General features: G+C 39.3%; 1 protein-coding gene and 1 long non-coding RNA gene across 3 annotated transcripts in view; both read left to right on the top strand.

The window, feature by feature from the left end:
- Positions 1 to 21247, top strand: part of b3glcta (beta 3-glucosyltransferase a) — a 56996-nt gene extending 35749 nt beyond the window's left edge. Inside the window, exons 5-15 of one of the 2 annotated variants that reach the window (XM_086216554.1) lie at positions 384 to 460; positions 1134 to 1245; positions 3434 to 3570; positions 3661 to 3724; positions 4406 to 4537; positions 7932 to 8001; positions 11495 to 11608; positions 17647 to 17746; positions 18537 to 18656; positions 19443 to 19587; positions 20715 to 21247. In XM_086216554.1, the coding sequence (XP_086072680.1) occupies positions 384 to 460; positions 1134 to 1245; positions 3434 to 3570; positions 3661 to 3724; positions 4406 to 4537; positions 7932 to 8001; positions 11495 to 11608; positions 17647 to 17746; positions 18537 to 18656; positions 19443 to 19587; positions 20715 to 20882 (1239 nt within the window). In that variant the 3' untranslated portion in view covers positions 20883 to 21247. The remainder of the gene's footprint in view (positions 1 to 383; positions 461 to 1133; positions 1246 to 3433; positions 3571 to 3660; positions 3725 to 4405; positions 4538 to 7931; positions 8002 to 11494; positions 11609 to 17646; positions 17747 to 18536; positions 18657 to 19442; positions 19588 to 20714) is intronic. The other variant, XM_086216555.1, reaches the window with a different exon arrangement.
- Positions 21248 to 23809: 2562 nt separating this feature from the next.
- Positions 23810 to 27196, top strand: LOC147254959 (uncharacterized). Its single transcript, XR_015118203.1, has 3 exons — positions 23810 to 24050; positions 24878 to 24929; positions 25476 to 27196. It is a non-coding gene; the product is annotated as an uncharacterized LOC147254959 (long non-coding RNA).
- The last annotated feature ends 177 nt before the right edge of the window (positions 27197 to 27373 follow it).

The raw sequence follows: 27373 nt of genomic DNA, 5'->3' as shown, positions 1-27373 counted from the left end.
ATCAAGGATTAGTCTGTGTCTCTGTACTTTTTGGGTCTGTCTGTGGCTCATGTTTTATTTTTAAAAAGCTTAATTATGTGAACGTGAAGAATATATTTACTGAGTAATAGTTTTATTGCATTACCTGAGGGAGGGAGACAGAGAGAGAGAGACAGAGAGAGACAGAGAGAGAGAAAGGGAGGCGGGGGGCAGGGATAATCCAGAAATAGCTCATTAGTATTGATCAAAGGGTTGACCTCCATTTTAAAGGACAGTTTATCTAAACACCAGGCCACCCTCTGCTACCTGATTGTAGAAAAAAAGCTGCTTTAATTGTATTTGGCTTTGTGACGCCATTGCATTGCACAATTAGAATTACGTGGAACGTGTGGTGTATCTTTCAGAGTCCGCCGGTGATTTTGCTTCTTCACAGTTTATCAAATAATGAGGGAGATTGGAGCATCCTTCCTCTGCTGCCTTAGTAAGTATCTCTGAGTGCATGAGGGACATTAATCAAAACTCGGAGGCTTCAAAATGTACAGAAACATTGTCTCCCTACAGTTTGGAGGCTGTGTTTGGCTTTGAGGACTTACTTTATCATATTTAAATGGCACAAATCGGTTTAGAAAACATTTCTAACGTAATAAATGTGCTGGATTGCTTCACATTGCGATAAATGTCCTCCTATTATGTTCGTATCTGCGACAATAAGCCTATTACTGAAGCTTTGCAGCAGTCTGAACAGCATGATAGTAACATCAGCTACAGTCGTCCATATGTTTGGGCTTTCTCCAATATACAGTATGAGTTTAATTATTGTTTTGGGGAGATGTGCAATGACATGTGAATGTTTGTTCGATCTCTGTCGTAACGACTTCGCTCCCTGATCATCAAAAAAAAAAAAAATCAAAATAGATCTGCCCTCCCTGAAAGAAGCCTGTGCTTGTTATGTTTTTGTCTATCGGCCCTCTGGGGGAAACTCTGGCTGCCTTGATGTGACTGGGTCAGGCACTGCAGTTATAGCTCGTCAAAATGGACTAAAATGAAAAGATACGGTTTTTAGGGATTGTCTGTACACGGCAATGCTCCATTTATTCTTGTTTTATTATTTAAAGCCAGTTTTGATCATGTTTTATATCTTTCTGTGTCCTCAGTTTGTCTCACTCCTTTGGGAAAAATTCATCCTGGATTGTATTTCTGGAGGAGGAAACTAATGTGAAGCTGACGAAGCTCGCTGAAGTCCTTGCAAAGTTTGACAAGAATAAAGTAAGTATATATCTCTCTGTCTTTGCCGCTATACGCCTCTCTCTTTTTTTCTTTCTTTCTCCAAACTCATCAGCTTAGGATGACCATCAGTTAAGAGATAGCCTATCAGCTCAGCTCCAGCTCCACTGCAGCTGCACCAGCGGACCCTTTCAGGCATATCTCCACATTCATGAAATCATTGTTCTCATATGAGGGGCGATAGGTAGAATATGAATCATGTGCTTTATACATTAGAGATATGATGAAAAGAAGAGCTAAAACACTCCGCATTAATAAAAAGTTTTGTCTGTTTGTGAAAAGTAGTCAAAATGACTGGTGCATTTTGCTGGTGTGATCTGTAGATTTTAGTTCTGTTTTTCTGGAAGCTACATTGTTTTTTTGTGCTAATTGGGCATGTTGACAAGTCTTCACAACACACCGTCTCTCGAATTGAATTGTTCTAAGAAAAAAAAAAAAAAGGATGTTATTATGCTCATAGCAGCCGAGGAATATTTATCAGCAGGTGCTTGAGTTAACTTTTTCAGAAAAACTCAACAATTAAAGGAAGTCCTTTGAAACTGTGAATGCTGTTTAATTCCAAGTAAGAGTGGGACTACATAATCATATGATTTCCTGCATCCTGGCAACAAGTGGATGCAACACCTACGATGTGATTCATTACAACATGTCTGAAAGCACAGACTTCTCAAGGCTGAAAGCAGCTCGGTGTTTTCAGCCTCGACGGGAGAAGTCAACTTAAATTATGGAGAATAGCTCTGAGTTCCCAACCAAACGAATGCTGTAAAACAGCCGCGGTGGTATCCGACCCAGCGTTTACCCGTGCACATGAATTCTAACAAACTGTTTCACAACATCATGGAAAAGTCTCTACAGAGGTAAACATGGGGCGAAGTCAAGCTCTCAAATCTCACTAGAGGTAAATTATTGCAGAATTGTTAACATTGCCACCTTTTTATTTCCTTTTACTGTAATGGATGTACTTTGATGCAGACAAATGTCCTATTTTTAGATCACATTGCAGCTGTCTTGTCGTTGCCAGTTATGGGTTTTCTCACTCAATATTTGTTCTATCCAATTTATGTCCTCATTGATTATCCTTTTAGATGAGCTTCCACCACTTTGAAACCAGACAATTTAAGATAACAATATCTCCGAATGGTGCAGTTTGTTGTTTGTTATGTCAGCAGAATAAAAGTACGAGGCCGGTTTTCATCAGACTCAGTTAAGGGGTGAAGTATGGGCCAAGGAAGAAATCATTCAAGCAAAAACTGAGTTTGGTCGAGGCAAAATTGACTAATGTAATATCACCTTGGTAAAGGTCAAGTTGCATCTGGGATTCATGCGTTCATCATCATGATTCATCAGTTAAAAGGTGATAGAAGAAACATACAACGAGTACAGCAAATTCATAAACAATCCAGTTCAGGATTTGGAAATATTCAAAAAGTAATACATAGTTATTAGTTGACCTCTTTGATTTTTTTTTTTTTTAACAAATAATTATGTTCTCCCTTTTTGCTGGTATTGATTCTGTCTGTACATTAAATGTTATGCAATATGACACCAGCAGCTGAGGTCTATTACCTGTCTGGTTTTATACTTTTTTCCTTATGTCTTTCTATGTTTTAATCAAAAGTCACGTAGCCCAACATGCTAATCAGTGAGCTTTAGATGTGTTGGTGGGTTTATACAGCTAAGCAGCTGCTGGCTTTAGCTCCATCTTCAGTGTACAATCATGAGAGCGATATTGATTTGAGGAAGACTCCCCCGTGATTCATTTAACGAGGAAGGAGGAGAGTCTCTCTCATCTGCATTTTCTTCGTGTAAATCACCAACTAGAATCGTGTTATATAAATACTTTTTTTGTGACTTTGATAGATTGATAGATGTATTTTTACTCTAGATGGCTAAATACCTGGCATCTTTGAACTTCATTCTATCAAGAAATCTCCTTATTTTCACAGCCAATGACAAACTTAATCACTAGAAAGAATTTCAAAGATTTTCTGGCAAGTGCAGGGTGAAAACTAAATTAAATTAAAATACACTGGGCCAAAAGCCCAAGTGTGTCATTTGTTTAAGTACACAGTAATGTGAACATGAAAAAAGACTCAATTTAACATGTTAAAGCAAAGAGAACTAACCTGCGGTGGTGTGGACATTCTGTCATTTATTTCTCATTTATCAGGAATGGTTCCTGGGTAAGCCACTCCATGATGAGGAGTCAACCATCATCCATCACTACGCCTTTGCAGAAAATCCCTCCATCTTTAAATATCCAGACTTTTCTGCTGCCTGGGCCTTAAGCATCCCCCTCGTAGTCCGGTGAATATGTGCAATAACTATTGAGGTTTTTTTTTTTTATTGGTAATTTTATGCATATTTCAATTGAAAATCTGTGATTTGTTATTTTAGGCTTGCAAACAAAGTGAGAGGAGAGCCGCTTAAATCTGACTTCACCATTGACCTGAAACATGAGGTGAGATGCCCATAGTTACCCCCGGACCCTGGTGTCTGGACACTGATAATGAAGTTCCTGGTTTCAGCCATTTTCTGCAGTTTTTTCATTTCTCGAGCAAACATCAACTTACTGTCATTTGTTTACACCAAAAAAAAAAAAAAGCACGGCATGAAATCCGTCTATCCTTGAAGTGAATTACCTTCAAGGATTGTCATGGTGCACCATCAAGTTTCATATTTTTAAAACTCAGTCAGGAAAACGTCTAAGAATTTCCTTGAGTAAATGAGACATTAAACTTGGAAACTTGGTCCAGTTAGAAATGGTATAAAACACACTTTATTCTGTTTTTCTCACAAAGACATCGGTCTGTTTTACTAGTTTAAATTTTTTCCTTGACTAATTAACACATATGTGGTAAGGATGCCCAAACCCATGTCATTCAAATACCTCATATTGGTGAGTGATTGATCCTCAGAGAGCACTGATGCCAACCTCAGTACATATTCTTTTACAAAAAGATCTCTATCTTGCCCTGTGGAAAGCTGAAAGGAAATCCTACATCTTGTTTTGCTTTTCTTTGAAGAGCTATAGTAAATCTCACCAGCTGTCATTGTCTCCCTGTGTCATCATCACTCATTTATATCTAAATGACTGCATCTTGCCTATGTAAGCTCGATATGTCTATATATGTTATTGCAGGTGGCCTTGTATATATGGGAAAATGGTAAAGGCCCACATCTCACTGCAGTTCCTGAGCTGTGCACTGAGCCGGATGACTCTCTCCAGGCTCAGAACTGTGCCACCACTCTCAGCAGTACGCCTCCACTGTGTGTGAGTATCTGCTCGCCATCCAGATCAGCTTGATTGTCCTCAATTTCCAGGAAATGGGAAGAGAACAGAATTACACCTAGAATAGGAAGAACCTTTCATTGTGGGGTTTTTGCATTGTGTCCACAAATGCAGCCTCAAAGCAACTGAAATTGTGCAGAAGAATGCAGAACATTGTCCGTCAGCCTAGAAAGACAGACGTCTACGATATTTAATTTAGACGCTCAACCAAGAAAGAAATACTCCCTTGTTGCATAGCAACATCCACTTACTATCAAGTTGCATCCCCTGCTATACCGTTAGTTTAGTGGTATTGAATCGAAAATAAAGTGTGTTTTGATATGTTTTTCCATGATGCATTTGCAATTGTGGATTGTGGAGTGTTGTAATGGCTATAGACCACAGGGGGCTGTCAAAGTCCAAAATGCCCCCCCCCCCCCATTACTTATTTACATTACTTACTTTATCATTTTCATCAAGGATCAGTATCACACACACCCCCGACATTCAACTGTTTAACCAAGCTAGCCTGATATTGCTATTACATAACTTCAGAGTAAACCAAAAACATGAAAACCAGTCCATCCTGAGTCATTTATGAGTTTCTGCCTCTTGGAAAGTAGGAAAAACAGTAAAACTACTTGGTGTATCTTCCACAGATCACATACATTTAGGCTGCTCTATTTGATGTCCTTATGATAATATGAAACTGTCTGGAGCCCCCCCTGGGGAGGCCTGCCTACACTTTAAATACCTCTTTTATGAAATAAAGACGCTATTGGTGTTCAGATTGATTTCCCATGAGCCTTTTCGCTATGTAATTCTCTTGAGGAGAGTTTATTTATTCTTATACATTACATAAACTAGGTAAGTTAAACTTTATTATCCTTTTATCCGCTGGAGGCACATCTGGAGGAATTTTGTACCGAGCGTATTTATACTTAAGCATATATGTTTAAAAAAAAAAAAAAAAGCACACTGAAATGTTACTCTTCTATTTTTAAGTTTCCTGAGAGCTCACTGGAATATTATGCAAGTGAATATGTCAGACTTGGATTTGAGACGAGAATACTGCAAGACTTAATGTCAGTTTGTATCGGAGAGGGCGCGAGTGAGTGGGTGGGGCTGAGGACAAAGCATCATGAGTGGGTCACCAAGTACTACTTTGAGGGTCATCTCTGATTTCTGGTTGGGTCAGACACTTGCTGTTGCACTTTTGCTGGAATTATATTTACTGGACCAATGCTAGGATGCTAGTAAGTTAAAGCCTGTTGTTGTGTGATATTATGAGGTGGTGGGGTTGTGTGGGATTCTAGAGCTGCACCTGAAAGCACCAGTTTTGATTGTCATATACCATCAAGTTTGGGTGATTAATCCAGTCTGATTCAAGTCACATCCTGCATACTCTCTTCAGACTGATACGTTTGCGTCACAGCCTGAACCCTGAGATTTATACTCATTTGTTGTTGTTGTTGTTGTTTTTTTAAACCTCCCTCCTCGTGGAAATCTCTATATCGTCATAAAACTGCATCCATTTAACCAGAAAAATGGACGTCTCAAGGAACCGGTGGAGAAGGATGAAGGTCACAGTCACAGGTTTAATAAGTATCCAGGGAAAAGTTTCTTTCCAGAGAAAACTGGAGGGGATATTTCATGATCAGCCAGTGTCCTAACAGTTGCAAGACAAACTGCCAAGTGGGGGGGAGCACAGCAGCACTCGGCTGCAATGTCAACGAAGAAAGACGAGTCTTGGGAGACATATTCAAGGAGGCGAATGACGGCAATCAACAAAGTAATAGTGACAGATTAACGTGTCCTTTTTATATCCGGCAACACACACTTTTCAGAATTGTATCAGACTTGAAGTCGTCTGACATGACAACCCATGGCCAAAGTGGGAAAAAAATAATCGAGACGTCTTCAGACGCCGTATGTGAACAAATGCTTTCCATGTCCTCAAATATATGTAACTGTGCAGCTTGCCATCATCAGACTGATAAGAAGTGGACATAGTGGACATACATGCATACATGTAAAGGAAGCCAGGAGTGGTCATATTGGTATGAGTTGCAGGGGAGTGTTGTGGGCAAAAAAATGTATTTATAAATCCGTTGAATCAGTACAACCTGAAGTCGTAGTTGACCGAATGTTTTTTTCCGTTTTTTTTTTCTTACATATTCTTTGTAACCACCCTGACAGACATCAGTAGAAATGAATTGAATTAGATTTATGATGTCAGCATTCAAAAGATCATAATTTCCAACACAAAACATCATGTTAATGTTTTAGTAATGTTGAAATTACATTTCAGCAATAACCCTTTAAAGAAAACGTTCAAGGAGCTTCATATCGCATCTGAAAATTTAGATTGCAAAAAAATAGAAGACTGTCAGGAAGAGGCAGCTGCAGCACAGCTAAAGTAGCATCTTTTTAATGCTTTTATTTGATCCACAATCTGATTTTTAAAAATCCCGATTCCAATCATCTGAAAAATGCTTGACAAGGTAACTGATCGTCACTCAAGCCGATAATCTCCGGACCCCTCGCCTGAAAGCTTCACTTGTTTCTCATAGTTGGTTTTGTGGACTTTTTTAAAGTAATGAAATAATTGACATAATATCAAAAAACAACAGTAGGGGTCAGATACCGCGCTAAATCTTTAAAGTTATTTATCAAGCACATTTTGGAGTTTTTGTTTGTGTGTTTGTTTGTTTCTAGACCGTTGTTGGTCTCAGAAAGCAAATTAAAGATGACCACCTAAGCTGAGCTTTTGACCTGCTTTACAGTTTTTAAGAAAAAAAAAACCAATGATTGTCGTTATTGGTATTTGTAAGTCTGACTGTTCATATCAATCCTGTCAAGAGATTGTCACTGCACATCACACAGCGTGTGCTCTGTAAAAGTTCCACGAAAAACTGATCCTCTTCAAAAACTCTGATGCTCTTCCATCCAGTCTGAGTGCATTTTCTTTGCCTTTTATTTATTCGATCAATTTGTGCTAAAAAACTAAAAAACAAAAAAAACCAGGCATTTTGGACTTGATTTTATATCAATGGATATGGAGAATTTTCAGTTTCAGTCATTTTCTTTTCATTTACTATCCTCCATGGTCGAAGATGCTGATAGCTTTCACAATCCCAAGCCTGTTATACGCCTCAGATTTCCACATAATCTATAGTGTATCCACCATCTTTAACTTCAGAGGGAGACTCCAAGACACTTAGAGGCCATTTTACCTCAGACTATGTCCAGAAACTTTCCAAGATTACGCCCATGGATCTTGTTACCATTGTAAGTCAGTAGTTGCATATAAAATTGATATAATTTGAATTTTATTTGATGTATTTTATGTTTATGTATTAATAATCTCCTATTTTTTTTCTTACTGTCATCAAAGGGGGAGCCTGTAAGTAAGGAAGATATATTTGTTGCCGTCAAAACATGTCAGAAGTTTCACACTGAAAGAGGTAAGTCACCTGGATCTGCGCAATTTCCCTTCATATCGTGCATGTTTTTTTCCTGTTGTTTTCCTGTAATGGGTTTATTTTACCTTTGACAGCTGTGACTGTGGAAGAGTTTTTCCTCCACATCTTTTACTTGAGTATTCCACTTCAGTCTGACAGAATTTAATTGAAAAGCGAGCGGTATGTAATTGCCTTGCCCCCCCCTTGATACTGGGAATGATCATCCAACAATCCCATCAGATGTTCAAAAATCACTCACTGATGTTTAGCCATTTATTGGCGAGCTCTGCTGTTAGTCTGCTTCTCTTTTAACCTGATGAAAAATTCAGGTCCAGTGGATAGACTGAGTTAGGGAGTAAGTACAGAGGGATCAGACAGAGTGTACACTAAATTCAAAGAGTGTTTCTCAAAAGTGAGTGCACTAATTACTTACATTACCATACCCTCTGCCAGGCTGCCATTATCAGCTTTAGAAGTAGACAGCGTGAAAATGAATATTACATTTATACATCAAAGGTGCGCTTAGATCACAAAGCAATTAGGATGAGCTGCATGTGTACTTTGCTTTGTCACTAGGCTTTAAGAGCCTTTAAAAAGAAGAGTCTGGGAGTTCTCTGAAAGACTTGTCCACAAAAATCTTTATTTCTCAGCCTTTTATTAAATAGAAGCAAGAAATAATAAAAAAAAGACTTGCCTTTGCCTCACCATTCATTAGATATTTTATTAAAAGTAAATAAACAACTAAAAGAAATGGACATCACATCAGGTCTTTAAATGTAGAAGAATCTTTATGCTGTTCCAAGTAGCTTTATCTCCTCCGTTGTAATTAAAGTACATGTTTTCTTTATAGAAATGCAAATGCGCAAAAACCAATTTGTAAATTACAATTAAACGTCCGTTGTTTTTTTCTGGCGGTTTAATTGAATGTCTGAGCATTTTGAGCTTCAACAAAACAGCATAAGGTAAACCGTTTTGAAGCTTTGTTTCAGTAAATTTTGCTCATGTGAAATAGAAGAAAAGCTTTGCCCTGTGAATGCTTGTAAAGGTCATTTCCATCACCAGAAATCTGAAGGTTTTTTATCGTTAATGTTAAGTACACACTAAAGCTTCTGCTGTCCTCTGTCTGCTTGCAAGCAGCCGCACTGGTTTATGTTTAGTTTGTTTATTGACTCATTTGAATGTGGTGATAAAAAAAAAAAAATGGTGTTATATTTGGCACTTTTAATTACTTTTCATCGCTTCACTTGGCAATTTCTTAGTGCCTTCAAAGGAACAAAAGGCCAGCCAACACAACTTTTAGTTTTTGGTTGGTTCTTTTAGTGTTGAATACGTCAGTCTGATTCACTCCTTTTGATTTATGAGAGTTGAACACAGCCTGGAGCTGATGCAGCAGATCTCTGGGTATTCTGTTTGGGCTCATATACTCTCGCCAGGACAACTGAGACACAAAACCGACAGATCTGGCGAGTCACATCCTTATCGGATCCATCGGGAATTGTAATGTTAGAAAATTGATGAGTGAAGGATTCAGTGTGAATAGAAGGAGGAAATGGTTGTTAAATTTCCTGGAAATACCCACATCAGGCAGCATGCGAGTCACCTGCGGCTGAGCTCCCTGGACAAGCCACCATCCATGAAGTCAAACTAGCTTGAGTATTGTAACAAACGGTGCATATTAAGAGTTTCTTCAGAGAGCTGGCACTGGGTCATCAGAGGAGAGTTGCGGAAAGACAACAGGCAAAGCTAAAAAAATATATCCATCTGGGCCAGACTGATGCAGAATAACCCCTGTAGCCTGGTGTCTAGGCCCCATGCCGGTGAGAGATGTGGCCAGGGGCGCTTGTTGTTGTGTTTGTTTTGTAGTCCCAATCTTGTGAACATGATATCCAAATAGCATCTTTGGAATTTTCTACAAATTTGGTAAAAAAAAAATAAAATAAAAAAATAAATAAAAAGTTCACTTTGATGAACTTTTAAGGTTAAATTTGGATGTCAAAGGCACTTTAACTTCCTTGCCTTGTGAAGGGGATATCTCTGGAAAACATCCAGTAAAATCCTCCCAAGTTGGCATCAATATTTTGGACCCTCAAAAATTCGCAGATTGCCAAAATTGGGTTTTTGGCTGGAAATCATCTGTAGTCACATGATGTCTCGGAGGAATGATGCCATTGCTACCGTTGCAACCAATGGGAGGGGGAAAAAACAATCAAAATAAACAAAAGAGGTGGTTCATCTGCCTGTGCTTCTGTCAGAACACAAGGAAATCTGCCATCAGGGATATCCCAGAAGACTGACTTCACACAAATTTGTGTACACAGCTCTCACCTGGCCTTGTGGTTCCGTGGAGGTCCTCCACAGCAGAGAGAATCCTAATTCCTCTCAGTTGTTTGTCGTAAAAAAAATTGGTCCAAATAGTCCAGTTTAGGAAATGGGACCATCCAGCGGCTCACATCTGAGCTGAAGAGAATACTGGACATGTGAAGCCTGATATTTTTGACTGTCAGGTCATCATCCCGAGCACAAACACCACGGTGGCAGCTGTCATGGCTTCGCCAATGTTTGCTGCTAGCTTTGGGGGCCAGTTGGGGCCAGTAGGGAAGGGACGACAGAGGGAAGCCGGGCAGTGTTGTCTGAGCTGTTGCCATCTGAGCACCACTGAGCTGTGAGCAGATACCCGATCTTGTGGAAATGGATGCAGACACCAGGATCACATCACCTGTCTGTGGACTCACTTTGGCCGTCACCATTTTGGCTTTTTGCAGCAGGAGCCGACGTATTTTGGGGATGATGGACTGAAGCCACCTGTGGGTCAAACTAGTTTAACGGCACCCCCGCCTACATTTAATGATGCACAACTTAAAACATTACTACATTTAAAGTGATCACTCTTGAAAGGGGAACAGAGACAGAAACTGTTTTATGCACAGGTCAAAAGGGCATAAGTTCTAGTATTTTACAGAACCATTTAAATTTAAAAACAATATTTTAAAAAGGATTTAAAGCATTGAAATACCATCACTGAAATTGTGAGTGGTGTATGTTTTGCAGTAAATGAATATTCTATGGTTTAATTCTGTGTAATCCCTAATAAATATTGGATGGATATTTGTTGAGATTTATTATGGATTTATTAAGATTTTTTTTTTTTTATTGTGAACATGTTTGCACTGTCCACATCGTGTGCGTGAAAGTCTTGCATGGTATTATTTCCACACGCCTCGTGGCCGTCATAATTTCTGTCATATCAGTATTCAGTCAGGATAATATGTAATTTAATTATTTATCTCCTCTTCTGCCCTTACTGAGGAGTGTTTCGGTTGTCAATGATATAAACTTATATTCCAGCCAAAACACAGACACACTGGAGAGGCCATGTATTGCAGTAAATATGAAATAATCATCTGCTCAGGGGAAAAGGTCAACATTACACTATTCCAGAGGTCTCTTTATTGTGAATTTAGTGGTCACAGTATTTATTATTTCCACTTTGCTCTAGTCCCCGTCATAAAGAAGACCTGGGAAAAGGATGCCCTTTTCATAGAGTACTACAGTGATCACGCCGATGCTTCAATACCAACCATTAATTTAGGAGTACCAAACACTGAAAGAGGTAAGTGCTGTGCGTGAACTTCAGGCCTCCTTACCAAACACTGCCAGACCTTGCAAAGTTTCAGGGTCGGAGATACATGAAAAATAAAATGGGATGTTGAACTTTCTACACAATATGCAAGGCTGGCACATTGTGGAGGTTGCTGTGGCGTGTGTGAGAATCAAACCCGTAAAACTGAAAAGAACTGAAAATAAATGTAGAATTATTTTTAAATCCTGTTTTTAAAATAACTGCCTTTATTGTCCTTGCATACAAGATACGAGTCTCTCCAATTTTGTTTTATCTTCTATCTATCTCTCTATCTATCTCTCTATCTATCTCTCTATCTATCTATCTATCTATCTATCTAGCTCTCTATCTATCTCTCTATCTATCTCTCTATCTATCTCTCTCTCTCTCTCTCTCTCTCTCTCTCTCTCTCTCTATCTATCTATCTATCTATCATGTTGCACTTCACCCACTGGATGTTTTTGTAGCGGAGGATAAAACCTGTACCTGAGTTGTAATTGCAATAAAAATAACTACATTAATGATTGAATTGTCTTTTTAAGTTCATAAAATGGACAAACAGAAAGAATTGCTTCTTGTTCTGTGTTTTTATTTTTTATGCATTTGAGGTAATAAATGGCCTTTTTTTAACTTCTGTTATTTTGCTGAGCTCGGTTAAGCGCACATTTGATGGTGTGAGGCTTTGTGAATATTGCCGCCTGATTTCAACAGATTGTTGGCATTTAATAAGTGCAATGTTTGCTTCCGATACGTTGTTTGCCCGTTTGTTTGTTTAAGAGCTTTGATATCGACATTTGTGCAATTGAAACTCAACTCCTGCTCATTCTGAAATGTGGTTGTTGTTGGGTTAAAGGAGGCTGGCCTGTTTCTACTGATGGCTGGCAACCAGATAAGGAACAGATGGATGAGTGGATATGCATATTGTGGCCTCCACCATTACCTCTAGCGGAACATTTCAGCCTGTGCTTTATTGTGCCCAGCAGGGATTATATTATTTCACAGTGGTTCCTATTTATCACCTCCAGTTTCCTATCAGTTAAGTCAGATCCCAGCCTTCAGTGGCCTTGGGCCAGGTTTTATATGTTGCTCCCTTTCTCATAAGAATGAACCTGCCACAAAGGTCTGATTTTTTGTTTTTTTTTGGTTTTCACAGTCGTTTTCAAGATATTGAGGGGACACACACAGCTATCATTTCTCAACAATCTTAATGGAGTTTCCTCATTAGAAATGATATCGTTGTGTCAGTGAGTAGCACCATGACGGAACCAGACAGAACAAGGTCAGGTGTATAGAAAGTGAGTCATTCATTGAATTGAACAGAATTTATGAAGAAGCATAGTGTGTAACAATCAGTAAGGAGTGTGAACACGCAAAGCAGCAACTGGTATGTAAAGACAGGACCGGCTCTCTTTCCTCAGAACCCTCCTGCTCGCCTGAGACAGGGGCTATTTGGGTGCAAATTATCTGACAATCTGATGGCTGTCGGCACAAAATGCCACCTAAGACCTTTCATGTTACACCTTAATGGGATGATGCATCGGCTGTAGTCATTTGCAGCCCACTGTATGCGGGGGTTTGGGTTTGTTATTCGAAAAAGTCTCCAGACTTCCCTCAGTTACTGTCTGCAGGCGCCTCCACTCTCCAAGGATGTTGTTTTTTTTTGTTTGTTTTTTTCATTTGTTAATCCTGTTCTGCCTCCCTGCAGTGACTGGCTGCAGACTGGGTGAGGCTACTCGACAGAACACGTGGACCTGCAGTTGCTAAAGAAAACCTTATCACCATAAAAATGAAACCTTTTGTATGAGGTTGCTTGATTCATAACCCTTCTTCAATACTCACTTTGTCTCCACCTTCTCATTGTGTTCGTAACCAGGTTCCGGTGGCTTTATGCTCTGTAACCAATCAACTACAATCTTGTCAAAACCCGAAAACATAAAGTGTTACATATACATATATTTAAAAAAAAAAACTCTTAAAACATACATTTTTAGGATGAATGTTATTGTCTGAAGTTCCCACCAGGCTTTTACTGAACTGAATCCAATTTTAAAAACTTTATTGGAACAGTGTTTAAGTGGGTGTTTTCTTGTACATTAGTCAATAACAGCATACTTATATGGATCATATGAAAAATGATGAATATCCATAGTAGGGCGATCCCTAGTGTTAAGGAGTTACCTTTGTGACATGGGGCTTTTTGTAAAAAATAAAGTGAAACGGCCGACCACAATCGACAAGTTGCGTCACCGAGGAAGTTCACAACTTGACTATTCAAGGAAATTGATGACATGATGTCAAAGAGATTTAGTCAGCTGTGCAGTTGTTAGTTTTGTAAAATGTCACCTAGGTACAAATTGTGGGACTATGATGTAATCCTGACAGCATTAATTGTAAGTCTGCTGTGTGAAGTGTATAAAAATTAGAATATAACTCTCAAGAAATAGAATAAAGAGGCTGTTCTGGACTGCTCAGTCTCTTCTCCTTTTTAATTGAATGTTTAGTAGGAACTCAGATTTTATGGTTGTATTTTGGGGGGTTCTCTTGAGCAGAGCACAACACAATAAATGTACCAAATGAATTCTTACATCCACGTTAGCCAACTTGCCAATTTGACGGTGGAATTAGTAATTGTTTGTTTTTGTTCTCTTAGAGAGAAAAAAATTATGATAACAATTTATCTGAATAGATAATCAATTGCTTGACAGTTAATTGCTGCTCGAGCTTTACAAGCAGAAAGTTCAGCTGCTAAATAATTGTGCACTAAGTATTGCTACCAATCGCTTCCCAGTCACGAGTGTTCGGTCAATACCACTCAGCTGCTAATGGCATTGAAACAAAGGTTATGCCATTGAAACAAATTGATTCCTGCATTTATAAAAGCAAAATTAATCATATAGCTGATTTTTAAACATGCAGTTGACATCACATTCCTTCACTTCAGCAGATATGCCTTTGTTCCCATTCACAGTTTGCATGCTGCGAAGGTGACAGGCTGTCAGCTTGTTCAACTGGAGGATGTCTGGCTCCTCAGACCTGCTCATTTGCATCACTCCACAAGTTCTCTTACCCTCTGTATCGAGTGATGGAGTTACATCCTTCTGAGTTTGTTATCTTACTCTTGTTGACCAATAAATGACACATAAATTCATGGAATTTTTTTAGGCTAGCATTGCGCAAGTCGGCCTCATAGATAATCGTGGGGAGAGAGTTGCTGATTCTGTCACCCACTGCATGCTTTTTAATTTTGCAATTGGGAGCGCTGGAACTTAATTTGGAACTGTTGGCAGCAATCTGCAGTCCATCATCAAGGCAGTGAGATTGTCTCTTGTTTGGGAAGCAGCCAGATTCTGAGGCAACTGTCAGCTCTGTAATTGCACATGTTTTCTGTCAAGCAGAGCACTTATGTTGCCATTTATATCATGATGTAATGCAAAGTAGATGGGTTTCTGCTGTACTTTTTAGTATAAATGTCAAGTGAAGGGGAGATTTTGAAAAATATATTCAGAACTGACCTTGATTTTGCAGCGCCATATCAAAACTGTCGCTGCACTGTAATTTGACACGGATGTATGCAATGAAATCAGTCCCTTTGTGACTTATAACCTCTGGCCTAATATCATGAAATCATATATGATTTTGGTGAGCAGGAGCTAAGCAGTTTATACATTCCTCAGAGCCACATAGCAACATCATACTGAATCATTTATCAGACAAAAATGGAGTTAAAAGTCAAGACATGCATAATTTCCTTCCGTCCTTACCCTCTCCGAGAGCTCAAGGTTTATGCTAATGATTGCTGTGAGCAGCCTAATGAACAGTCCCAGGCATCAATGTGTCACCAACCTGTGATGCTCTTCTTCTGTTTTTCTTGTTTATTTTTTTAATCTCCTGTTGACAATATTTCTTCCACTGACTTCCCTGACCTATGCTTGCGAGAGCCAAATCTTAAAAACATGTCATTAATATATGTAGATGCCAAGTACAAGAGTACAGCATCTATGTGCAAGGATGAGAGAGTTCACAACAAAGCATTAACAAAATAAATGGATAGATAAATAGTTGATTAAATCATTTTGGAAACTGCAAGAACAGTCAGTTTCATCTTGAATTCACATCTCCAGAAACCAGCTTTCAGAAATCACTTTCTAAACTGAAATAATCTGTTGGAAACCATGCACGCTTTCTTGTGCATATACAGTACTTTTAGAACACGGGAAAATATACTCGACGCCTATGGTTAACAATTTTTGTCTGAGCAAGTGATGCAAGATCTTGAAATACCACAAAGCTTAATCGGCCGTTCAACTGTTCAAGTGTGTTGAACCTCCATTGTGACACGAACAAAGACTCGAGAATAACAGACAATTCTCATTCCTTCTGTGCTGTTGCAGCATTACTACAGTGCTTACGCTTTTTTTTTTTTTTTTTTGGCTAACATTTTAACAATGGTACTGCACGAGACATGGACGTACTGCATCTTTCCCACTCTCCTGGATGTCACTCAAGAAACCTCCTCCAACTAGAGCTACACTCTCAGGCTTGTCTGGAGGCCTTTCTCTAAAAGTACATTTTTGGATTTTATTCCTGTCAGCAGTTCAAGGTGTCCTTTCTTATTCTATATTCAGATTCTAGGCAAAAACACCTTGGGTGCCTTATAAATAAAACAATAAGGCTTCAGTATTCTTTGTGATGCATGCCACCAGGGATTTTATTGTCTCAGCACTCAGCCCAGATGGTGTGCAGATATTTCAATTGTCATAGGTATATTTCCACTGGTTGCTTGTGTCTACTCTGTGCTACCTCTCCACTGTTGTTTGCAAGAGTTGGCAGATCATTTTGTTCTGCCAACTCTTGAAAACAACAGTCCATGGCAGCCATGTCAAACATGCCCAAGATAAAGTTTGATCATCCCGGCCCATCATGACAAATTTTACATTATTATTTCTTTGAGATGTCAGAATGTAGACAAAAGTTTTCCTCCTGCCCACAAAGCTTATGAAAACAAATTCCCCACATTGCAAAGGAGGACTTTTTTGTGCAAATCTTACAAGGGTGACAGCCTCTTTTAAAGCAGCAGGCCTCTAAACATACAGCTACTTGTTTGATCGCCATAAAAGCTGATGTATCTACCTACCCCAGCCTCTACCTACCTAAGAGAACAAATGTGTAATTACTAACTCTTTTGCAAAAGTTCCTCTGTTCTAGCTCAGGTCGGATTCCCACAGGAGCTTTGTGGCTGAAAAAATAATTTGTTGCACTGAATGCTTGTAGCTTTTGAGTTCTTGCTAGTTTTTGTAATGCTAATTGTGATTGTTAGTTCAACTCTTGAATAATTTGACCTGAAAGCCATAGTGATGGTATTTTTCTACGACTGAACAAGCCTTCGCCAAATGATTTCACACAAAGCTCATTAAGCTCATAACCGTAAACCGCATCCGCCTACTTCCAGTTAGCCCTCTGCAGGATTGAATGTGGATGGATAATTTAATCATGCAGCTCTTCGAGACCTTAAAAATGTTATCCAAGCAAATGTAGCAAATTCTGATTGTGAGAGAAGTGAGTGATTTCAACCAAAAATATACATTCTACATTTTACAGCCAAAACTGTAATAGCCAAAGGAGACACAGGGAGAGGTTAAGGATATTGCCCTGTGTGCTTGTAGGTTATTATTGGTACAACCGTGTGTGTATACACTGCAGACACGTGTGAACCGGTTCAAAAATTCAACACATATTGATGTGATTTAGATGAATGATTGAAAAGTGGCAGCATGCTCACCTCGTACGCTTCAACAGAAAATAGACTGCCTGGTAGCGACAAAGTCTCAAAACAAAAGCGAGCACAGGGCCTCATAGATAAATGCTGGTCTGAGAAAAAAAACGCTCTGTTGTAGCTTGAAGCAATCCGTTCATTTTTGACCCGCAATAAATAAGAATATCAGTATTTGGCTGTGTGTGCTGATGTTTTGTTTGTTTTAATGTGTGATTCATACGGTCAGTCAGTTGACAGCTCACGTCTCTCCTTGCAGGCCACTGTGGGAAAACATTTGCAATCCTGAAAAGATTTCTGAATAGTGATGTTCCAAAAACCAAATGGCTCCTCATCGTGGATGACGATACACTCATCAGGTATGTTTTTAACGCGCCAACGTTTTTACACTCAGTGTTTCACTCTTAAAATACGACATTATACAATATTTCATTTTCTTGGCGGCACGGTGGTGAAGTGGTTAGCACTGTTGCCTCGCAGCAAGAAGGTTCCGGGTTTGAGCCCCAGCTTGAGCAGGGGATCTTTCTGTGTGGAGTCTGCATGTTCTCCCTGTTCCTGTGTGGGTTCTCTCTGGTACTCCAGCTTACTCCCACAGTCCAAAGACATCAAGAGTGGACGAGGCTGATTGATACTCTAAATTGACTGTAGGTGTGGCTGTGAGTGTGAATGGTTGTCTGTCTCTATGTGTTGGCCCTGTGATGGACTGGTGACCCGTCCAGGGGGAACAAAGCCTCTCACCCAAAGACAGCTAAGATAGGCTCCAGCCCCCCTGCCACTCTGAACAGGGTAAGCGATAGACAATGATGGATGGATGGATTTCATTTTCTCCATTTGATTGACAGATTCTGTTTTGCGGCAATGAAAAGAGTTTGTAAAAAAGAAAATAAGAAACACTCTTAATGAAGCCATTTTGGGAAAATGAATTGCCAGAGATATTATGGTCTTGTCGAACATGTACAGTGAAAAGCTCAGAACAGAAATTGAAGTCCATCTGCCTTCACTTTATATCTGTCAAGTTGCTCCATCATGCAGAAGCTTCTGGATGTGTAATCACGCCTGAGGGAGAGCAGTTATTTCAGCGGTTTCATATGTGTGTGTTTATATACGCATGCACCTGTGTGGGATGAGTTTGATCTGTGCTTCCTGCAGTCTCCCCAGACTACAAGTCTTGCTGAGCTGTTACAACCCATCTGAACCGGTGTGTCTTGGGGAGAGGTATGGGTACGGCCTGAGCCAAGGTGGATACAGCTACATCACCGGGGGTGGTGGGTGAGTTTCACAGCACGGATGCTCGGGGAATTACAATGAAAGATGTAGACACAGTAAAAGGACTGTACATTGTATTATCTGTAATTCAAAGATAAAATATTTCAATTCAAAACTGCTATTCCTCCCCTCAGGATGTTGGATGTATTGAAGTAAATATATGTGGAATAAACCAGCACAACATACAGTAAACAGATGGTCATCAGTTGATAAGTCAGGGAGTCATAGTAACACTACACCCACAGATACGCAGCTACTGCAGGAAACAAACAGCAACAAAAAAAAATAATTGGAATTTTTGCATTTCCCTACATTGTAGTATGTTTTTAAACTGGACAATTCACACAAATTGATATCAGCTGTCAGTACTGGAGGAAAGCAGACCATCCTGGAGCTGTGTGAAAAACACTATTTACAGACATGACACATGGCAACGACGCAACTGCCAGTTTTAGCAAAAGTGATAGCTCCTACAAACTGACTGTGCAGCATTGAGCGATTTCTCTGCCAGCCCAAGATCATTTTTTCATGTGTAATTGCCACTCTTCCAAAAGAGATGTCACATCAATGTTGCACAGGGTTGATTCAGAGGAAAACACACCTTCCTTTCAGCTTGATTTGGGGTTTCACTCCACAATTTGTCGTGGAAAATAGCCAGTGACCCTTTAGAATGAAGTTTAAAGACTTACACAACCAATGATTGTTTAATGACTACTTCTAGTGTAGCTAAGCGAGTTTTGTTATGTAACCCGGTGAACATTTTGGATGTGTGGCTCCGTATCTCTGCAGAATGGTGTTCAGTAGAGAAGCCGTGGTTCAACTTCTTAGCAGCGGCTGCAAGTGCTACAGCAACGACGCCCCGGATGACATGGTGCTGGGGATGTGTCTCAATGCTCTGGGACTTCCTGCTACACACAGTCCACTTTTTCACCAGGTACAGTAACACCTCAGCACAGTGTCTCTCTCTCTCGCTCTCTCTCTCTCTCTCTATTGGAGTTTTACTTCAAAACTAGCGGGTTGATTTTCGTGAATCTTGGTTGAAGGGTGGAAGATGGGCCAATGAATTTATTTGATTTTGATGAGCTGGATACTCACATTATGTCCATGAACATTGCGAGATATGGCATTTATTTCCAGTAAAGTTCAGGTTCTATCAAAAGGAGTCTCTAAACTTTTAGCGCGAGAGGGCCAAAACTGAAAATTAAGGCTGAGGAACAAGCCAAAGGCAAACATCGTGTTGTTGAATATAAAATGGGACCAAAATCTAAAAAATCCTTTAAATAAATGTTATTTAAGCTTTGACATATGTGAATAACTGCGTGACATGTTTCAGCGATAATATAATATATCATTTTAAGATGCCTCTATTACAAAAGAGGTAGATTTTCATGTGCAGGTACCTAAAATTTAATAATTTGGGATGTGACATATTTAAAGAGACTTTTTCCTGCATCTCACCATGTGAAAATGAGGGATGGTGAAGTAATAAGCCAGACTGAGAGGTGACTCACAGCTGGATCCTTCCTTCATTCATTAGTTAGTCATTCAGCAGTCTAATTAGAATTTTCTGAGACCTTCAATCAGGGAGAAGAGAGACCAACTCAAAGACCCTTTTAACAGGGGAATTAACAGTATGAAGCCATTGCTTCTGGTCTCATTCAGAACATAGTGTGCTCAAGTATAAAAGTGTGTGTTTTGATGTGTTAATTTAAAATATCAAACATACATTGACTTTTGTTTTAAGGATATTTTCCTTTATTACATGCACATTGGTGGAAATTCCTCATGAATTTGAAAATCTACTGTGTCTTTTTTGTGGGGATCATACAGTACATGTGTACCTGTGTCACTTTGTAAAATAGTATATTAAATAAATCAAATTATGCCACTGGTGGGGGGCTTAAAGCAATTTCTTTGCACTTTTGCTGCCCAGTTTTCGGTATGCAGCAACTGTTTGAACATAATCTTGCACTTTCATGGTTTACTCTCTCCGCTGTGCTTGTACACAGACTCTTGTGGCTGCTCCAGAGATAAATTACTGTCCTTAATCTTACCTTTCAGGCACGCCCAGAGGACTATGCCAGGGACTTCCTTGCTCACCAGGTGCCCATCTCTTTCCATAAACACTGGAACATTGACCCTGTTGCTGTTTTCAACAAATGGCTAAAGGATGACTCGAGGGCAAAAAATTCAGATGAACTTCTCAAGAGTGCCAAGACAGAATTATAGGGGAAAATAAGCACAGAACTAGCCAGTATGAATATGTATGTGTGTATGTACAGTGTGTATTATTATGCAAACATGGAACTGAAGTATCATCTTTCACAGATGTAAATGTTTTGTCGTGAACTGTTAAGATGGACCGTGCAAGTGCGTCGATGAGATCGTGTTTTTCATGACTGAGGTGTCAGTGAGTTGCATGTTGAAGTTGCTGTTATTTTGGAAACATGAATATAGTATGTGTATATTTATATGATAAATCTAATTTTTCTTTCTTTTGTTTTTTGCTTTGGAAGATGCTGCATCTGTAAAAGGTACCACTAATGCTGTACAACGTGCTCTATTTTGACATAAAAGTAAAAAATGCTTAAGAACGTGTTGTTTTTATGTCAAATTAATATTGATTCTAAAGGTTAATTGAGGCTAAGATTAAGACGGTGAATTTAGAGTTTGATGAGTGCAGGCTGGTGCAGCCAGAATGCAGCATTAATGTATAAAAAGCACTCCGCGTACTGAAGATTTGAAATTACTCCCAAAATGCACCAACATGGAATTTTCATCAGGATCCAAATGGTTCTCAGGCAGGTTAATATTTAATTTCTGCACCTGCTTCACGTATTTTGCCAAAATCTATCAAAGTCCTCATTTTAACCTTTGTCAGAGTTGTAGGAACCAAAAATATGATCTTAATTTCATGCACATTGTTACTTTTGGAACATTAGCTGAAACCCTGGGGTGTACTGGAACGGATATATACTAATTTCAAATTATTTTCACAAATTAACTGTCTGGGAAAAGAATCTGGCAGACTCGGTGATTTCCATTATTAAAGAACCTTGAGCCCTTGTTGAGGAATTAAAGCGTTCTGGCTGTTTGAAGAAAATTAATTTGCCGCTGTAATACTTCATTCTAAAAAAAAAAAGAACAGATAAATAAAAATAAAAGGAAACAACTGCTCCTCATAACAGCTTAAGGAAACATGAGGACTGAAGAAGATTTGGATCTAATGGGCGGAAATGTTAACACAGGGAGTTCAAAAGATGTTCCTCTGCACAAGTCTTGGCAGCTTTTTACATGATGATCTCAGCATGTTGTACATTCTGAAATTAACGTGATCACAACAACACTGCGGATAGTGCACCGCTGCATAAGCAGCAATTCATTTCTTTTGCAGGCAAAAACCGAAGAAAAGACAAATATACCATGGTAATGTAACAACATGACAGGAACAGTTTCAGGTCAAATTCTGGGGGAGAACTCTGAGGTGAGCTGCAGGGATGTAATGCGGCTGTGCATCTTTAGTCATTAGTTAGGAAATACTGTGCTACATTGCAGTCCATGTGAACATAGTCTACACTGTCCTAACAGCACCTCAAGTTAATGAAAATTGTGTTTGCCTCAGGCATTCAGAGCAATGCAATAAGTCAAGTAGACATCTCCTGTGTTGTGAGGGAAGAAACTTTAATTCCTAATAGGGTTCACTAACATGAGTGATGCCCTAAACATCGCCCACAACAGTGAGAGAAGAGGACAGGAACATTAGTTTTTCCTCAACCGACACTCAGCGTGGAGTGCAAAACCAAACAATTACAAAAAAAAAGAGATTAAAAATGGATGATTTGCATGGATTCTATCGATAGGTAAGACTTTAGAGAATATTTTCACAGTAGTAGTGGTGGGAATTTGTCATGAAAAGGAAAATGGTCACTTAGCACTCAGCCTTTTTTTTTATTCCAGATTAGAGCTTTGATAACACCATGGTAACAATGATCGCAGAAATAGCACTGAATCCATTCCCTAACTCCCTGACTTAAACTGTTGCAAATTAAATAGAAATGGCACAAAGCACATAGATTCTGCAAGGCTTTTTTGTCTGGATAGGACCAGGCACATTCAAATACCCCAAACTATTTAGGGCTTTTACTGGACCCATGATTGGGGCTTAACTGGTTAATTTCAGTGTTTGTGTTTAGTTTTAACTGGCTTGAGTTTTTTTTTTTTTTCCTTTTACGTACAGAAACAGCGAGAAAGAAACTGAAACCATGACTTAAAAATCCCAGAATCATTACACCCCTGGTAAATATCAGTCTTTAAGTTTCATAGTGTATTTGTGGAATCAAAGAGAATGCTAACAGTTTTTCAATTACAGCTGTACTGGAGGCAATGGTCTAAGTAAACATTTAAACTTTAAAATTGCACCTGCGGCTGGTCTGGTTGATGTCATCAGAAAATAATGGAAATTTATTTTTTCAGATTCACGTTTACTCCTACCTTTAACTCCCGTGAATAAAGTTTGAGGCTCTCGCAGCTTGAGTGTAATTCAAACCTTTATTTGAATAAAAGCATGTCTGAAACGCGGCGAGCTGTGGCTGGAGAGCAGCGGGAGTTGTTTTTTTTTGTTTTTTTTCGTTTGGGCTGTTTGAACACGAGTGTATTTTCCTCTGAGGATTCACTGTCAAGAGCAGAGCCGGGAAAATAAAACATGGTGGATGAGAAGAGCTGCAGCAGTGAGTGCCATCTCAAACATAATCACCTCAGCTGAGGCTTTTATCATCACTCAGTTTTCTCATTTGATGCCAATCTGTTTTCCGTCCCTTTAGCGTTGCAACAAAACCCACAAATTTCTGTAGTGAAACAATAATGACATCTCAGGATCTCATCAGGTTCAGATGCAGCAAAACATCATTTCTATGAGGTCATTTTCAGATTCTAGGATAGTAATATCCGTCAATTAGTAGCCTACATTAGCGGTAAATGCTGGTTCATCTCTCAATGTCTTCTTCTTCTTTATTGTTACCTTTAATGATAAAATGCTTTTGGTATGCATCTCTAAGAACCTTTGCACAAACTGTTATTTCCATCTGTGGATGACTCTGATGTGACCTCTCATTCATGCAAATATTGGGGCAATTTCCTGACCTTGTACCTAAGACGTGTATGATTATGCAAATCAGAGTGTACGATTGCCGAGAGCTGATTGGCCAAGCCAGTGTCCAATCACGACTCTCCCCCTTCCTTAGCTTCCTCTACCTGCTCCGCGTGTTCTTTGAGAGCTGGGAGGTCATGAATTAACTTTCTCAGCCACGGTCCACAACAATGGACTAACAGAGTATTTAGTGTCTCATTGTGGTTCGTGTAGTTCATCGGTTTGGAGTACAGCTCAGACACTCGGGGCAGGTAATTAGACGTGTTTCCAACTCCCCAGTTTGATTTGTTCCTCTTGTATAAGCTTCTTCAGGTTAAGCGAAGTCACTCCTTGTAGGTTTTGTTTAATGCCTGTTAGTTTTGGAGTAGTTTTTTTTTTAAAATTGGTTTATTCCTTATTTAAAAATAAAAACATGGATATTAGCATTTAGATTGCGTTTTTTTTTGTATTTGTTTTTGTTTTTAGTTGAGAGATAAACTGCCCTGAGTTTTACTGCAGTATGTTAACTCATCATTTTTATACTTTGAACATTATTTTCTCGACAACCTTTCCATCTTGGTTAATTTTGTGACTTTCCTTGGCCAAACCAAGCTGGGGTCTTAACAGCTGCAAATTGAAAATGAGTTTGCATCTTGAACCTTGTTATCTGTGGTTATAATTAGAACTTTGATATTCTTTGACATTTGTGTTAAATGAATTAGAAAAATACAGTAATTGCTTACATTTGCCAATGTAAAAATATGTATCAGAACAGATTTATTTGAATGCAAATATAATTATGCGTATGATGTTTTTCTTGTATCAAGGCGGTTGCCAAACTCTCAGATAAGTGCCGCCTATCATGGCATGAACTGCGGCCGCTTTGGTACAATATTGACCCGTTCATCCTTCATGACTTCATTTATGCCAAACATGATCCAGTGAAAACAAAGGAAGCTGTGAAGATGTTTATCTTCACATCATTTCATCCGGCAGAAGAGGTTCAGCTTGATGAGAACAACTTAATTCACAGGTCATCATTTATTAATGATTCCTCATTCATGTGAGACCACTGACAGCTTCTCCTCTCGTCCCATAGTCTCACACATGCAGAGCCAGGCATGAGCCAGTTTCTTCAGTCAGATGTGATTGTAAGTTGACAGGTCGATACGGGCGCAGACACTGAAACATTAGAGATGTCTGAAATCTTGCTCAGGGGAAATTTCGCTGATTGCATGATGCTCAAAATCTGTAAAACATATTTTTATGCAATGCATTCAAATGGTTTGCCTTGGCAGGAGTGATCTCTTTACTTTCCTGTTGGAATTTATGATAATGAATGTTGACAAGACTTCACCATGTTTATGTTTATTTGTATTCGGTGCAGTGCCTGTAAGGACAATATTATCGTGTCTGCACATTTTTTGGGGGGGGGGGGGCACAAGAAAGATGTCTGATATTAAACCTCTGCAGATGAGCTGATAAATGGGCGGCTTGTATAAAACAATGCTTAAACCTTTGGCCTGGTGGCTTTTAACCACTTGTTACATAAGATTGGCTTTACAGGTTGTTCAATAGTAAAGCAAATGAGATATGATAGCGTCAGGTCACTAACTCAACACTTAAGCTCCGGTCGTTGCCTCTTCCAAGGCAATATTAGACAATAGAGCAAATAAACTTCTGTATTTGCCTTGCAGGTAAATCTGTCCTTGACATCAAACCCACAGCATCAAGGACATGACAGCAGGAATGATGGACAGAAAAACAATATCCTACAAAGATTGTGATCCACAAGGTACACTGCTGAGAAGAATTGCACACAACCAGTCACAATAGAAGAATGAAAGTAGAGAGACGCTCAGAGAATGCAGACCTCTGCGAGGCAGCAACCCCTTTCTTAAACTTTAATTTCGGTTCATACTGACCATGAATGGATGTTTTCATTGTAAATATGGCTATTTTTCAATAGCAGTAAATGTTCCCGTAGGTTTTCTTGAAAAATACATGAAAAAAATGTCAAAAAGGAGGAGGAAAATTCTGTTTGTATGAATTTTTTAAGCACAAAAGTAAAGCAAGTCTATGAATGAACTACATACACCATGGATACAGAACCTCAGCATCACCAAGGCTTTGCTCTTCTCCTTTGGAAAGAAGGCATTAAACATCCTCAACAACCTCCATAGTCTCACTGAAGCCCTTGTTAGCAACCAGCGTTTTTAAAACATCAAAGCTGAAATTCACCGGTTTGACGTTAATGTATTTTTTTTTCCTGTAAAACAGAGCATTGCATGATAACACTACACCATCAACCACAAAATTCAAAAGTGGTTGAAACTCCAAAAAGTAAATTCTTTTTGTCAAGTCATATCAGCTAATTAGCTACGCCCTATTTCCGACCAGTCAGCTCAGTGCTTGCCGTCTTTTCTCAGCACCTGCTGGGTATTGTGTGATTAGTTTTGCTGTGTTCTCTCACCTTCTGTCCGACCCTTTGTTCATTTCAGCCTTGCTTATGTGTTGTTGTTTTTTTCCTTTGAGTCCTGTCAGTTTGCAGCTCGTTCTTGGTTTTCCTGACTCCTGACAGCCATGTTTACACCCTTTTGTTTAGCTAAAATAAATCACCATTTCCTCCCTGCCAGCTGCTGAATCTTTAGGTCCACTTGCCTTCTCTAACTGCGACAAGTATTAACTTTAAGAAGCTTAGTGAGAAGGGAGTGGGAGTTCTTGATTATGTGAGCTTTCTCCTCCAGTTCCAGTTACGGTATGAGCTGCACGTATGGAGGTGTGACATGGCTGCAGGATTAAGGAAGAATTTTCTAACAGTAGCATCGAGAAAACTTTCTGATTCTGCTCAAGCATATGTTTGACAACTAGTCCAAGCACTGTAATATGGGCCACATCTGCACGTTGCAGCTGTTGCATTAAAATCACATGTGCACAGTGCTACACCTGGTAAGCAACTCTTGATTCTTGCTCAGCACCTGACAGAAGCATATGACATTCAGATTGCGTACAGTATACTGGTGTGACGTTATTAATGTAAAGAGTAAAAATCAGAATAAGACTTATTGTCTCCCCAAGAACTAGGAATTGATCTTGCTAAGGTTTCAGAATATTACTGTCAGCAGCAACAGCAGCATGAACCATCATCACAAATATCCTGCAGTGCAATAAAACCAGCTCAATGTGCACCTGCCTTGATACTGTAACTGTGCAATGAAACAACACTGATTCTGCTTCCCACACAGATTAGTGCTCATTTATCTTCAAAACCAAGATAGCGGAGAAAAATGGCCACCTGCTCACTTTCATCTCTGCATTAAATGTAATTATGTTGAGAGGTGTGGATAAGTCGGAAAGTTCCAAGCTCTATAAGTCACAGCTAAGATAAGAAAAGTCTGCAAATATACGCACCAGTTAATTTAGGCTTTTTTTTTGGGGGGGGGGGGGGGAGTGGGAGGCAGATGTTTGAACTTTGGATGTGAAGTGAAGCAGAAACAGCTCAATTTCGTGTTGTCCACAAGACAGGCACTTTTGGATCTGCATCAATAAAAAAGGCCAGAAGTCCACGGACCACTTATTTGCTTTTGAACATAAA

The sequence above is a fragment of the Aulostomus chinensis genome, chromosome 10 (genome assembly GCF_037954235.1).
Source record: "Aulostomus chinensis isolate RoL2024-O1b breed Wild chromosome 10, RoL_Achi_v1.0, whole genome shotgun sequence".
NCBI lineage: Eukaryota > Metazoa > Chordata > Actinopteri > Syngnathiformes > Aulostomidae > Aulostomus > Aulostomus chinensis.
Note: the sequence above shows the minus strand (reverse complement) of the source record. Positions and strands in the feature narration are given on the sequence as shown.